We start from the raw sequence: 14,189 nt of genomic DNA on the forward strand, positions 1-14,189 counted from the left end.
CACAGATTGCAGCGGAATGGATTACATGGCCCGCGAAACTTAAATCCAAAGCCCCATCCCAAGTGAGATGACTCATCTTGATCCTGTTTGAGTGGAGCAACCCTTCAAAACGGTGCGTTCCCGCGTAGATTTCCTTTTTGTGTGCGCTCACTTTTATGCTTCACAGCACGGGTGTTAGCACAAGATTGCATTTTCTTGCCGCTTCTCTGCTTGCTTCTATCTGGAAGGTTCACTCAAGGCGAAAAAGTGCTTGACATTATAAGATAATCTGTTCTGCCGCATAACGAGTGTTTCAATCGGAAGAAAGATATTTGATGTGCAACAAAAAATAAAAGCGGGAAGAACAAACCAGCCCCAGTAGTCAATCATTTACCACCAAAATGGAGGCAATGGAACTTTACTCAAAAATGCATCCACATCCGGCAAATACCCGGCATGGTGCATTTTCGGTCAATTATTCATCTGTCCATCTCCGCCTATCCACTACCAGCTGTCCGAAGGACACAACTGATGTCTGAGTGGTCGCCACTGGCATACGAGAAAGTATGCATTCCGTCCTTCCCCATTCTCGACCTCGCCAGCAGGTGAATACAAGAAATGCAAATTACCCACCAGGAGACTGATGGATGATGCCAGATGTTAGGAGCAACCGGCCGTAAAATGAAAACAGGTGAGCTTTGTATGACGTTCTCTATACTTAAAATAGATTTAACTTCCGCTGCCGGACTCTATCTCAATCTGAGGAAGGCGGTTTGGATGTGATCGTTTTCGAACTCTGCTTCTCGGTTTTCCAATGATGGATTCACTCTTAACCTACAAATGTCTACGACAATGGCATCATAGTTTTCGGAGAGAAGGAAAAAAAATGTCTGTTTGATCTGGTGAATTATTGCTTACCCAAAAACGTCGAACGTCGTACGCTGGTTCGGTACTGCTTGTACCGAACCCAGCTGCTAAAACTGTTCCGTACTCTCAAACACACTCTCTGCTGCATGGCCTACGGGACCTCTCTTTTTCCCCGCGCGGTACGTCCTTGTGTGTGTGTGTGTGGAGCATCGGTCCCGTGTCCAACAAATTTTCTAATGGTTCACCAGTTTATGCCACACCTTATAACCTACTCACAGCAAACGAAACAGTGCAAACCGGGGTCAGGTAAATATTCGAACTTCCAGAAATGTTCGTCCGAAAATCCTGTCGGAAGCTAATGAAAAATGCAATTCTTCTCTGTACGCTTTGACGTTCGGCTACGTTTCGGGCCCCGTTCCTCGCATACACTCGTGATATATTTAGCCTTGCTGACCGTGTATGCTGCTGTATAGAGCCTTTCCGACACACTTATTCCATCACAAATTGTTCATCCAAGAGCGAAGTTTTTTTTTCCGGATGCCGTTGAAAAAGAAAACCGACAGAAAAAACGAGCTTTTTTGTGTGATTGTGAGATTGAATTGCAATTTCTTTGCGTGTTTTTTTGTGTTTCTTTATTTGTTGCTCCTACTACCGTGGGATAAATGTGTGAGCAAAGGAACTAAAGGAACAGAAGGGAAGGAAAAGCAAGCAGGTAAAACACTAGTAACACTATCCCTCTGTGGGTCAGTCCTTCTACTGGGGATACTACCATTTCGTATCACCACAGGAAGTAAGACGGTGAGATCTTCCTTTGTGCAATGGTGCAGCAAATACGAATACTCCTTTGTCAGTGCATACATACTTTCGAATAGGTTTCTTTGTTTTGCAATAATTTGACTACAATTGACACCGTTTTGGCTGCCCACTCCCGCTGGGCATTTAGTTTAAGTCGTGTGGCCTGCTGTCCGCTGTTGCTGCTGGGTGTAGATAACCATGCCGGCCGCTACAAACAGTCCTACCAACAGATAGCTACCCTCGATGGCACTCACAAACCGTCGTATCGCATCCAGTACCCAGCGCAGCAGCCAGTTCCACGATCCACCGGAGTGTTCCTCAACCGTCTGCCGGAAGTTCATCTGCTTAAGCTTTTCCCGTAGCTGTGTATCGTCCTGCGAGAACACGTTGAAATAGTCGGTCAGCCTTTCCCGCGTCCAGAATGCACCCTCCGAGAAGGATGTGTACGAAAACCGATACAACGAGGTGCGGATGTACTTCGGTGCCTGCGCCGGGATGTGTCGTCCGTCGAGAAGTTCGAGCACGGGACGCTGATGTTCGAGCAGTCGTTGAATCAGCGGGTAGATCCACTTTTGTGCATCGGTCTTCGAACCGGAACCGTCGTAAAACTTGAAATCGAACCGAGGGAAGTACAGCCATCCGTACGGTAGCGATGAGGCACGCTCGATCGTCCACGGTTTGTACTGGAAGCCGTACTCCTGCCAGGTGCCGTTAATGTCGTCCGAATACTCGAGAATGATTTCCCGCCGCATCGGGCGCATCTTCGTTAGGTGACGGCCGTACTGGTTGACCACGTGCAGACTGTGCAAACCACCGTAGGCACGTGTCATCACGGGCGATGTGATGGCGGTACTCGGGAGTAACCGTGAATGCGGCACAATCGACATAAAGAACACCGTGAACGCGACTATTGTGGATATTAGTAGTCCGAGATTTTTGGAAAATTGTCGCATTCCTTCGGCCTGGAATGGGGAAGAGGGAATTAAGAAATTTACGGGACAATAATCAGAATTTTTCGTGTAAAAAAAAAGATTCCTTATGACGTTTCTTCCAGCAATTTCCAACACTTACCAAGCTTCCCACACTGTCCTGCGAAGAAAGGAGTCTCAGGAACTTTTTGACCATGAGAACAAACACCAGCAACGGTGCTGCTCGTATCATCGTTTGCATGACGTTCAGATACTGATCTCGCGAGAAGGATGGCTTAAACGTCAGTTGACCTTCGTCCGAGGTTCCAACGCTGAAACATAGCCACGATCCAACAACCATAAGTAAACCGATCACTTTTACCAGCCGACCGCCGTATCGATCCACATCCACCGTTTCCATTCGATTGCGTCCCTTTCCAGTAGGACGTCGACGTGGCCCATCGGAAACGCGTTCGTGTAGCCAAACGAGCATTTCATCCTCGTCATCCAGCAGCGTTAGCAGTAGAGTTAGAACGAGTGGCGATAAAAATCCGTAATTTCCACAGCCGATTATGTTCAGATGGAGAAACACGTGCCACCAGAGGGCGAACCGGCGTACCGCTTTGCTCGGAGCGAAGAACAGCCACGGCACTACCAGCTCGCTCAGATACACATAGATTGTGCTGGCGCGATGAAACGCATCCGGCAGCTGATACGTGTACCAGCTGTACGACGTGGGCAGTGGCATCGTTTCGTAGTGGCGCTTCAACCCATCCAGCGACCACCAGAGTGGACAACCACTAGCTAGCTTCACCGAGCCGGAGGCAAACATGAACCGAAACACGAGCCATTTCAGCAGCAGCAGTGCGATATCTTCCATCGGAAGCCGCCGGTCAGTAAGCCGGCTCGGAGCCAACAGTATGCAGAGAAATCCGGCCTCCAGCAGCAGATGATCGGCTTGCTGGCGGAATGACTGTGAAATCTGGACCAGGGAAAAGTACACCGACCACATCACGATGAAGCTGACCAACCGACAGTGGACGCGCGAGATGAGGCCGAGAAACGCGACGGTTGCACCAACCAGACACAACAAATCAATTGCCTCGTGCCCATCGCCCACTCCGATGAAGGGTCCGAGCTGGAGAAGGCTCAGGCGCTCCTTTAATGTTCCGTTTGCTAGAATCCGGCTCGCCGGAAGAATGCCTGCGTCCCCGTACAGACCTGCGAAGAGAAATCAATCCGCGGAAAACAGAGCGGTCCCGGGGCCGCCCCGGGAATGCTTGGATTAATCGAAGCGCTCTAATGGATTCTGACATGTCGCTCAGTATCGTTGATTCCCAGTGCTTCGCTGGGCTTTAGTGTTGCAAGTGTTCTCAAAGACGTGGGATGACACAGTCAAGGGTGACCGGGTCAGCACTGGGAATGGGAATCGATTACCGAGTTTCTTCTCAAATTGAGAGATAATTAAATTACATCATTCGTATTCGCATTCTCATTCGCTCGGATGCACACAGCGCTCGGGTCAAGGGTATATATGTAGGAGCATTTGATTCACCGGAATCAAATTGCCGATGATGGCTGAACAGCCTATCCATTTCACCATACCTTATCATCACCAATATCCCCCAAAGGATCCCAAAGACCGAGAGGACCGTTTCAAGTTCATTTATACTGTTTTCACCCCACTGTCCCTTTTCTGCCGATCTTCCTACCCGGCGTCTGAGCCTTAATGCTAGTTTGAAGTCATTGATTTCTAATTCCTAATGTGATGACCGGTCATCTCGTGTTCTCGTCACTGCACGGCGCGATGGGACTCGGACTAAAGCAACAAAAAACAAGATGATGCCCGAGAGATGATGATGGGATTTTCTGGCACGTACTAAGCATGGTCAGAGTTTGGCACACCGATTGGAAGAAGGTATGTGGTTATACAATGCTTATAGCTAAAGAAAAATACTATCTAATTTAGGATCGGCTAGAGCACTAGTGCACAGGAAGGATATTGAATTAGACCATAAACTCAATTACCAAACCACACACATTCTTCAAGCTGTCTGGCCATTCTGAACCATTTTGTGGGACAAAATATATCAAAGCAGTTTTAAACATTTGTTGCGTAAAGGAATTGATGTTCTACCCGTGTGAATTAAGGGAATTTTTTTTACAAACGGAATTATCCAAAACGCCAGCAATGCAAATTGGGACACTGGACGAAAGCCATAGAACATATCGCTAGATTTTCCTGCTACAGTCGTTGCCGTCGAATGTTGGCCGTCGAAGTCACACATTTCTGTCTTGAAGCTATCCAGGTTTGAAAATGCTCACCATTGTTTTGCCCGTACAAGATCTATTTTTAACTCGAACGCCAAATCCATTTTGATGGCAGCAACGGCTGTAACGAATTATGCTTCAGTATATGATCCGGTGGGCTCTCATGTGAATGGCATCGGACAACCTCAGTCTTTTAAGTCTTTTTAGGTCTGCCACGTGAGCAAAGGGGATGTGGTAGACTCGAACTGACATGGGAGTAACGATGATGATACATCAGTCACAAAGGCCAGGATATTGAATTGACAAACAACGGCGCTAGATTGTGAGCATAATCGAAGACTTCTGCATTTAGACCAAGAAGTACTTCAGATGTTTTGGAAAAGCTAACATTTAAATTTAACTGACAAAATCGTTAGTTGTTTCGTGAGGTCATTGGCAGAATTACAAATTATTAACTGGGGCTGGCCTGGCGTCCATTATGTATTTTAACTACTATAAATGTTTTTAATGTTGAGCAAACTGAACCCCAATAAATACTCTAATCTTCGAATTTCGACCCTAATTGCGATTCAAATCTGTAAATCAAATCCATCACGTTATGAAAACGGATACAGGACTTTTTTACGTGAGGGAGGGAGTGGGGTCCGGAACAGCCAAATGCATGACAGTCAATTATATTTCTACCATTATTTTGCCACTTCACCTCCAATCCAATCCCAAGCTAGAGAAGCCTAATCGTATAGAAACTCGTAGCCTAATCGTAAAGAATCCTAATCAAATCCCTTCTTCCTTTTGGTTAAGTCATGCCGATCATCGAGTGGCTTACTAGACTTGCTGATACTGCGTAGAATCCCTACCATATTCGAATCCATATTATATCGCACCGGATATAGTTCCAATCGAATCGAATCCCGTTCAAATCCTCATCCTCATCCAATCCAATTGAAGTCAAATCGGATCAGACAGAATCCTCATCGAATCCGATTCCCAATCGAATTCGAATCCTAATCAAATCCCTAACGGATCGAATCCGTCAATGAGGATACAATCCGTTTCGAATCTTTATAGGGATTGTACCCTGGAATCTTCAGAGTCTTGCATCTTCCAACACTAATTATAACAATAATCTTTTTCTTCTTTATATTCCTGGCTTAATGACTCTTCTAGGACATAACGAGCATCGAATGGCTTACTAGACTGGACGATACCACGTAGCTAGTCCTAACTAAAGAGGAACGGTGCCGATGGAATTTAAAATCCGTCCCTGCCGTGCGAATCGAGCCATCTCTACATAACAATAATTAAATCATCTAAAATAACGTACGCAAATGAACATAAGGATCAGACAGATTTATTACTACACAATTTTGTAAAACAAATTTGAAAAACCAACGGAAGAGAATCAAATTTCTTGTCGGTCAATTCGGGAAGCGTTTTTCTTTCAAAGCGTTTGTGAAGCGTTACGCATAATGGTCACGTTGACGTTTTCGCTATTTGGGAACTCTGCACGGTTCTTGAGTGATTACACCACTACCAACAAAAAATAAATCCCGGAACACAACAATGGCACCGGGTCGAATGAAATCGATACAGCGAGTCATTTGGAACCTTTTTTCTGGGGTTTCCCCAAAATGCTTACCTTCAGCCTGACAATAAAAGCCAACAAATGCCATCAGGTACACGGCACACATCGACCGTAGCAGTAAATTTCGCACCCGCGGAAAATCATCGGTCTCCAGCGACCTTGAATCACTGTTTGCCTTCTCCATAGTTTGTGCGCGATGTTTTTTTTTACTTTTACCCGTGCAGCACACTTTGCCCTAAAATGCCGTTGGTCTGCACATTTACCACAAAAGATTGCACTGTAAAACTAGAAAGGAAACCATATCAGCGCTTCAAAACATCCACTTTATCCGGCCGCACTAGAACTAAAATGCACAAATTCACTGCTCTCTCTCCGCCCGCGAGCGATTGAAATCAAAACAAAAACATAACCTATACAATTTGCCCGGGAACTCACGAGACGCTCACAGCAGACGCCGCCGCTTCAATGTCAAATGGTTTTTGCGCTTCTGAAACCACAAATAAAATAAATGGAAATGGACCGATTTTTATTCCGACCGTGTATGTCTGCCGATGTAAAACACCTGGCCCAGGCTGCTGCTGGACTGAAAATGGTACGCGTGCGCTTGTACAGTTGGATTTCATAAGACAATAATGTATGGCCGTGTCCGGGCTCCTGCCGGTATCGATTGATAATCTAGTCGAAAATTGATACACGTCCGTAATACTGATACTCCAGAAGGCAGTGGACAAGAACTGTAACCTAATACTGCCCAGCAATCAAAGCAACCTGAAAACCATTGCGCCCACGGTGGATGTTATCTAATCAACCATTTACACACATGGTTATGGTTAAGTGGGCAGTTCCACTTTTGCTATCACGTAAAATGTTGCCCAAGGACATCTGTATCGGTAATATGTGCATGCAACAGTTGGTGCATTCGCCAGCGAAAGAGAAGAGCGATTTGGATGGAGAAAGAGGCTTAGAGACAAAGCTTCTAGGAATAAACGAAGAAATAGAGAAGGAAACAGACGCCAACAATCTTAACCCTCTTCGGAAGAACAGGATGAAACAATCGACGCTATCGGAGACCATGTTTCTTTTCATAACCACACCCGCATTCCCAAAATACATCAAACAATGCACGCGATGTGTAAGTTTCTATGCTTTTATTTCCCATTTTCACACATTGTGAAACCTCCCATAGCTTCTTCCTCATCTTACTACCCCATATTGTAGAGTTGTGTCAGTTCATCATAATCTAATGTTTCTTATGCCTACGTAACATACACAACCACTTAAATTTCTGATAGTATTGTTGCCATACACAGGTGCCCCTGTCCATCAGAGGCTTCCTCGTATGGCAATACGTGTCCGATTGATACAGCAGGATGTTTCCCGAAGCGTTGGATAGGTACGCCATCTTGCGAGCGTTCTATAGAGCCGTCTTCCTCTTCAGATGGATGCTTCTAAAAGAAAGCAACACAAATTCATTAGAACCATATGCAAAGAGTAAATTACCTGCACTTCTAGCATTAGCCAATGTATGAACAAACTTACCTTAAGCAGTAACTCAAGCCTATACCTCAGCTGCCGGCGAACGCTGCGCTGAGAAGAATCTTTCCCGGCTGCTAGATGTTGGAAACCCTCCGCGCGGCTTGCTGGTCTGTGAGAAAGTGAAATTCTATTGAATGGACGCTGAGCAAGAAATATTCCCATTGGCAGTTGAAACGTCAAAACTAGCCAAATTCCCAGCTGACAAAAGCGCCACGGTGGCAAACCACTGACAAGCAGCTGCCTATGTGTCTAATTATTTTACTCATGAAATATTTTTTAAGGATGCTGCAGCAAATTTGAAAGCACTTTTTGAAGATGGATATATTACAAAATTGGAATTTTATTCAATTTTCTCCGATTGTCCCACCCGTTAGGCATACTCGTAGTTATTGCAGGAATTCTTCTAGGGACTTCATTCGGTACATGTAGCTACTTGGAAGCTGTTTAACAATCTACCTACGATTGCACTAAAAACAGTATCCACAATTGAACTTGATGCTTATTTTTAAAACTGTTCACATTCCAAACTTTCCCAAATGCCCTGAAACTCCTAATGAGTGCATGTTAAAATACATCAGAATTAATGTTTCGTTGAGGAAATTAAATACCACTTATTGGATCTTAGATGCTTATTAAGACACACACGACAGTCCAATCCATTCGAATGTAGCTCTTGTACAGAATTAAATATTTTTTGACCGATTGAAACAATATAAATCTTGCCATATGATCATAAGGTCATTTATCGAACTACAATACAATTACTTGCGGCTTATATGGTTTTTTTATATCACAACTAATTTCAGTAGCCCATAGAACCACATTTTCAAAAAGTATTAAGAAAGTATCTAAATTAAATACAAGAGCTGTTTAAAAGCATTTCTTGAGAAACAGTATAGACCTTCGGTGGTTATAAACTAATTTCATTGCATTATTTGATCATTCAGCCAGAGTGGACAATTTAAATTTTATCGTTTTATATAGTTTTTTATTATATTTGCTTCATCTTTGCTGGTCAAATCTGCTTTGATTTTATCACGTTTTTTCTTTTTTTTCTGCTACATCGACCAATAGCAATTCATAAACTATCTCTCGATTTTTCTGGCATAATTTCTACTATGCTTTATGTAATTTTGAAATTGATGATTTTTAAAGTTCATTTCATAGCTGCTGCTTCTGCTGTTTGTTTCTAGCTTTATTAGCAGCTTTTAGACAACATGTTTGGAAAATTTTTTTGGAAAATTTTTAAACTATCTACTATCAAAGATGAGTTCTTCTTCTCATTCTTCTTGGCTTAGCGACTTTCTAGGACACGCCATTAAAAGGCTTTTCTGGACTACATGAAACCAAGTAGTTGGATAGTCAGTCGGCACTACGGGGAAATGCTCCGGATGAGATTTTGGTTCCGGTCCTACCATATGAAGATCGACTGCGTTATCGACAGACCATCCAGTCCCAGAGACGAGTTAAATGTTGAAAATATTTTTATCCCGAGATTAGTCAGCCGCTTATTCTCAGTGCTTAGCTTCTGGCTACCAGTGGCAGATCAATATGTTTGTAGGCCCTTGGCGGAATGAATATTGGGGCCCATCACTATCATAATCAAAAGTGTTTACCGGGGAAGGTGCATCTGTATATCGTATGACTGGGAGGCGCTTTCCTTCAACGGGGCCCCAACACGAACATCAGGAGCCCAGAGTACGATTCTTCGCTACAAAACTGCTACTGCGAAGCTCCCAACTCAGGACCCCTGTTATGAGGTCCCTTACATGAAGCAGACGTCGGGGTCCTAAGCGGCTACCTACTCCGTCCACCGTTAGATCCACTACTGTTGTCTACTGATAGTTTAATCTGAGGACTCTGGGAAATAATGATGATCTTGTTCGATCGAACTGTTTTAAAAAATTCTTTTTGTGGAGATTATAGGCCTATTCGCCTTGTAATTCGCCTCTCCAAATAATTTAATAATTTGTAATAGATTCACTATTAATACTTTGGTGGTTCGCTAAGACAAAGAGAACGAGAGTACGAGAAATCTACAGAAATAGTTTATTTTTAATCTTATTTTAAATAACTAATGCGATCATCATGTTATTATTCAAAAAAATCATCATAAAATCATAATCTACATAAAAAATTCTTTATTGATAAGCAATTTTTGAATGTTCCTCATTTCATACGAAGCAATTTTTACCCGTACTCGTTTCAGATGCTGGTCAGTGGGTCACACTTCGGGTATGTTCTAATGATACACCTTCACTCAACATCATTCGTCACATGCAGTTAGGGGATGAATGTACAAAAATGTAAATTTACTTTTAATGCAAAACACCACCCAGTCACCTTCAATGAACATGGAAAAGGTATATGGGCTGGGCAAAAGTGTTTCCATCCACAGGTTAACTGAACGAGATGCATTTATTACGGTCCGGAAACGTTGGTTTCGCAGCATGAGTTCCAACTCTAACCCGTGCCAAAATGGAGCTAAATCCCATTAATGCCTTTGCAAATGTGTACATTCTGCTACCGTTGCGCTAAAGTACTGTGGTGAGTAACGTGCACCAAAAATAAATAAATTCCTAATGGGAAATAATTTCCAAACTTATGCTCGCAGAGAACTGACCTTGCTTTGCTGAGAAAAGTGGGACGGAGTTTTCGGTTCGGTTGGCTGATTTTGTCACCTTAACGGTACACTACCGATGATGGTCCATTTTTGGATCGAAACCGGGCTGATGCTTTCAGTTATCGTAAACATAACGATGGATGCCGTTATATTTTTATATCATCCTGATAGCTTTAGCAGCTTAGCGATGCGTTCAGTATTTCCTAAACATTCCAACCCCTGGAGTCGGAAATGAAGTCGGAAAGGACGACCACGCAATGTACGGGAAATGCTTTTCGATGATAAAGGTGAGGCAATTTATTACAAAACGCTTTAACCGATGCGATTGGACACATTCGAACTCCCAGGATCCACTTTTGGGATACGCACTTGGTAGATATTCTGAGACACGACGTATGAAATGTGCTTCCGTTTCTTTTATGCTATTCCTGTAAGTTGTAACAAATATCTTCAAATCACTCAGCCATATCGATGGGTGCTTATGGGCTTCAATATCCGCCGGCTGGCAGCCAAAGGGATAAATTTTGGCATAAAAGGATTACCCCTTGACCACTTGGTGGCAGTTTTCAGGAAGAGTGTCGTTTCAATCTCTATCCATCGTAGTTAGACAACAGGAGTGTTGTGCGTTGTTTGCAAGAGCCTATATTTGCTGTTTGCTGAATCTATGGAATTAAAAAAAGGCAGGTTCTTGTTGGAATGTTTACTAAGGGATGTTTTCAGAATATTGGGTAAATCTTACGAAAAGGATAACAAAGGATTTCAAATGCTCTTTGCTAATCAACACTGCTCAGTGGTGAGCATGGAAAGTATAAGATATCCATAGCAAAATGGGTTTATTCTTCTGCTTCCAGATTCCAGAAGAATGCCTTCTAATCCGAATGAAATTTCCAAAACGAGTGTATGTGGAGTTGAAGACTGTTAAACATCTCATACGAACTTGGTATACCTGATCAGGAATATCCTTTGTTACACTTACAAAACTTGTAAAAATTATTCATATTAGCATGGTAAAAAAAAATTCTATAACTTCTCCCGTACAGCTACAGTTTAATATGGCGTCATGTCTTCTCACACGTACCTTAGAAACCGACAAATTGAAACATTCTGTTAGCACCACCGGAAGCGGAGCCTGTCCGCGAATTCAATACGTTGAACCGGTCTGCTTTACATAAACACACACCGTTCCCTCGGATAAATAGCTTCATGAATATTCAAGCTACATAGTACACGGAAATAGGTTTTTATTTTGGTGTCAAATTTCGCCTTGTATGCAACGTAAATTTGTATGATTCTTTTTGTAGGGAACCAATTCTAAAAGCCCTAGAAAAAAGTTGTTCCGCGATGAATACTCATTCACACCGAAAGTACCTAATTGTAACGATGATTACATTTTGCTATTATTCGCTGATAGAAAACCCACCTTTTCTGCCAATTGTTTGATGTCTAGGGAGGTGATAAAAATAAGGATTAAACATCAGGATCAAACGACACTGGCTATGCTCTCCCGAGCAAGTAAACTCTATTGTCACACTCGATTAACTTTCCCTTTTTTTTTTGAGCTGGTATACCCATAGCATACTAACGGACTCATCTCGACCGGCCGCAACCTTTGCAGAACCATTTCAGCTGTCGGCCCCAACGCTGTTGTCCTTCAACAGTACATCGATTGACCACCCATTCCGAATAGGAAGTAAAGGAAAAAAAAGCACATATATGTAACGCCCCATCCAAATCTCACTTTTGTAATGGTGACAATATGGGTGGATGTAGGTGAGCAAAAGGAGGAGAAGAATATTGATGGGACATTACCATGTTATTTCTATGCATGTCCATACTCCCGTACCAAACGCTGCTACAGTAAGTGTTGAAGCGTAAAGTAAATCCGTTTCGGAAAACATGATCCCGATCGGTAAACATTACGATACTGATATTGATGGAAAGGATGTAAAGGAACCTTTAGGAAGCTGTGTATTATGGCCCTAGCATATTTTCTTGTTCTTTTCATGATCAATTGAATTTAACAGACGGATGGATAACTATCAGCACGTAGCTTGGCTGTTAGGATCATAGAAGTTAGCTTTAGCATTTTAACTTTTTGTAAAATGTCCGATCAGTTAATGGTAAATTAAATTATGAAAATGTCAGCGCAGCCCGAGCATTAGTTTTCATACTTTTTAAACGATTTTCTTAGGGTAACTGTACCAGTTTTTGGAAGGTAAGTGTAGTTTTTCGGCAAAAAATTAAAAAAAAACCTCTACCAAAGACAGTAATTTAGTTTGAAATTGGTATTATTTTAGTTGCTAAACTATTGATGAAGCGACTGATACAACATCCTGTTGCACCAGAATGTTCCTATTGTCCGCCATATTTCAACATTTCGGTAGTATGGATTAAAATGCTCTCAAATTTCGTGTATAAAAATAAACATTGATACGTTTTAATTAAGAAGCAGTTGAAAAAGGCTTCTTTCGCGAACCTGCCGAAAATAGGAGCTTAGTCGAAAACTGGTACAGTTATACTTGTTTAGTTTAGTATTGTATTGTATAATTGTAAAAAAAACGTTTAGTCGGCCATTATCGTAGTCAAGACTACAAAGAAAAACAAAATCTCTATTACTATTAGCGTTTATTAAGTTTAACTCGTAGTTTAGTATTTTAATAAACGTTTATTATTTATTTTAATAAAATTTTAGTCTTTCATAATTAATTATAAATAAATAAACATAAAGTTTTAGTCTCGGAACCGTGAGCGGTTCCGGATTCTGCTGCGGCGGGCCAAGACCGCAAAGCGATTGTAGCGCCTGATAAGTAAGTAAGTAAGTAAGTAAGTAAGTAAGTAAGTAAGTAAGTAAGTTAAGTATGTATAGTATGACGAGCGCCCGGTCGTGAGGTGACAGCAGCGAAGGTCTTCACACGGCAGGACCCCGGCTCAAATCCCTTCCGGACCGTACCTCCTTAGTAAGGGCTGACTATCCAAGTACGTAGTACATCAGCAAGTCTAATAAGTCATTAGATGGTCGTCATGACCTAAAAAGGTCGTCACTAAAAATAAATTTATTATACATTTGGTACACAGAAGTGATCCGAGGGCCTTTTCCATCTCCTTCTTCTTCTTCTTCTTCTTCTTGGCTTAACGACCTCTAAGGTCATGCCGGTCATCGAAATGGCTTACTAGACTGCCGATACCAGTTAGTTGGTTAGTCAGTCCTCACTACGGGGGGACGGTCCGGATGGGATTTGAAACCGGTCCTGTCGTTTGAAGACCGGCGCCGCTGTCGCCTACACCACCGGGCCGCCCCACCATCTAGGGCCTTTCGTGCTATCCGGTCTAGAGCTGACTATCCGGACACTTAGTATAGCACTTGGACGAAATGACTATCAGGTCAAATCGTGTCATGGCTTGTAAAAAAATTTTTATTCAAACTACAAGTTAAGTTACAAATCAAGGCTCTTTATTGTAACGCCTTAAGATAGAATACCTATTCTCTGGCTAGACCTGTTTGTATCGTAATCTCTAGCCTAACGTTTTCGTATCGACCAATCACTGTTCGCCACGATGTCGTCATCCGTCGCCTTCCGGTGATGCTGCTCCTTCGCAGGAAGTCTTCATCCGGTCTCGAGTGTGT

The 14,189-nt window shown here is 42.7% G+C and overlaps 3 protein-coding genes across 3 annotated transcripts in view; 1 reads left to right on the plus strand and 2 right to left on the minus strand.

The window, feature by feature from the left end:
* LOC126556255 (39S ribosomal protein L15, mitochondrial) overlaps positions 1 to 14,189 on the plus strand; it is a 416,466-nt gene that overhangs the window by 78,124 nt on the left and 324,153 nt on the right. The gene's annotated exons all lie outside the window — the stretch shown is intronic.
* On the minus strand, positions 1,791 to 6,605 carry LOC126555991 (lipase maturation factor 2-like). Its single transcript, XM_050211146.1, has 3 exons — positions 6,460 to 6,605; positions 2,713 to 3,770; positions 1,791 to 2,603 (listed from the first exon to the last, which is right to left on the minus strand). The coding sequence occupies exons 1-3, from the start codon at positions 6,587 to 6,589 to the stop codon at positions 1,791 to 1,793; spliced, it is 2,001 nt and encodes a 666-aa protein (XP_050067103.1). The 5' UTR covers positions 6,590 to 6,605.
* LOC126556015 (maltase A3-like) overlaps positions 12,953 to 14,189 on the minus strand; it is a 252,849-nt gene continuing 251,612 nt past the window's right edge. The window contains exon 5 of the mRNA XM_050211172.1: positions 12,953 to 12,962. The gene's annotated coding sequence lies outside the window, so the exon portion shown is untranslated. The remainder of the gene's footprint in view (positions 12,963 to 14,189) is intronic.

Source organism: Anopheles maculipalpis, chromosome 2RL (assembly GCF_943734695.1).
Source record: "Anopheles maculipalpis chromosome 2RL, idAnoMacuDA_375_x, whole genome shotgun sequence".
In the NCBI taxonomy this organism is placed as follows: Eukaryota; Metazoa; Arthropoda; class Insecta; order Diptera; family Culicidae; genus Anopheles; species Anopheles maculipalpis.

What these genes read in the sequence shown, in the direction of transcription:
- LOC126555991 (XM_050211146.1), bottom strand. Translation starts at nt 6,589, where the DNA reads ATGGAGAAGGCAAACAGTGATTCAAGGTCGCTGGAGACCGATGATTTT. An exon ending in CTTTTATTGTCAGGCTGAAG is followed by an intron (nt 3,771 to 6,459) that starts GTAAGCATTTTG and finishes TTCTCTTCGCAG; the next exon opens with GTCTGTACGGGGACGCAGGC. An exon ending in AGGACAGTGTGGGAAGCTTG is followed by an intron (nt 2,604 to 2,712) that starts GTAAGTGTTGGA and finishes TCCCCATTCCAG; the next exon opens with GCCGAAGGAATGCGACAATT.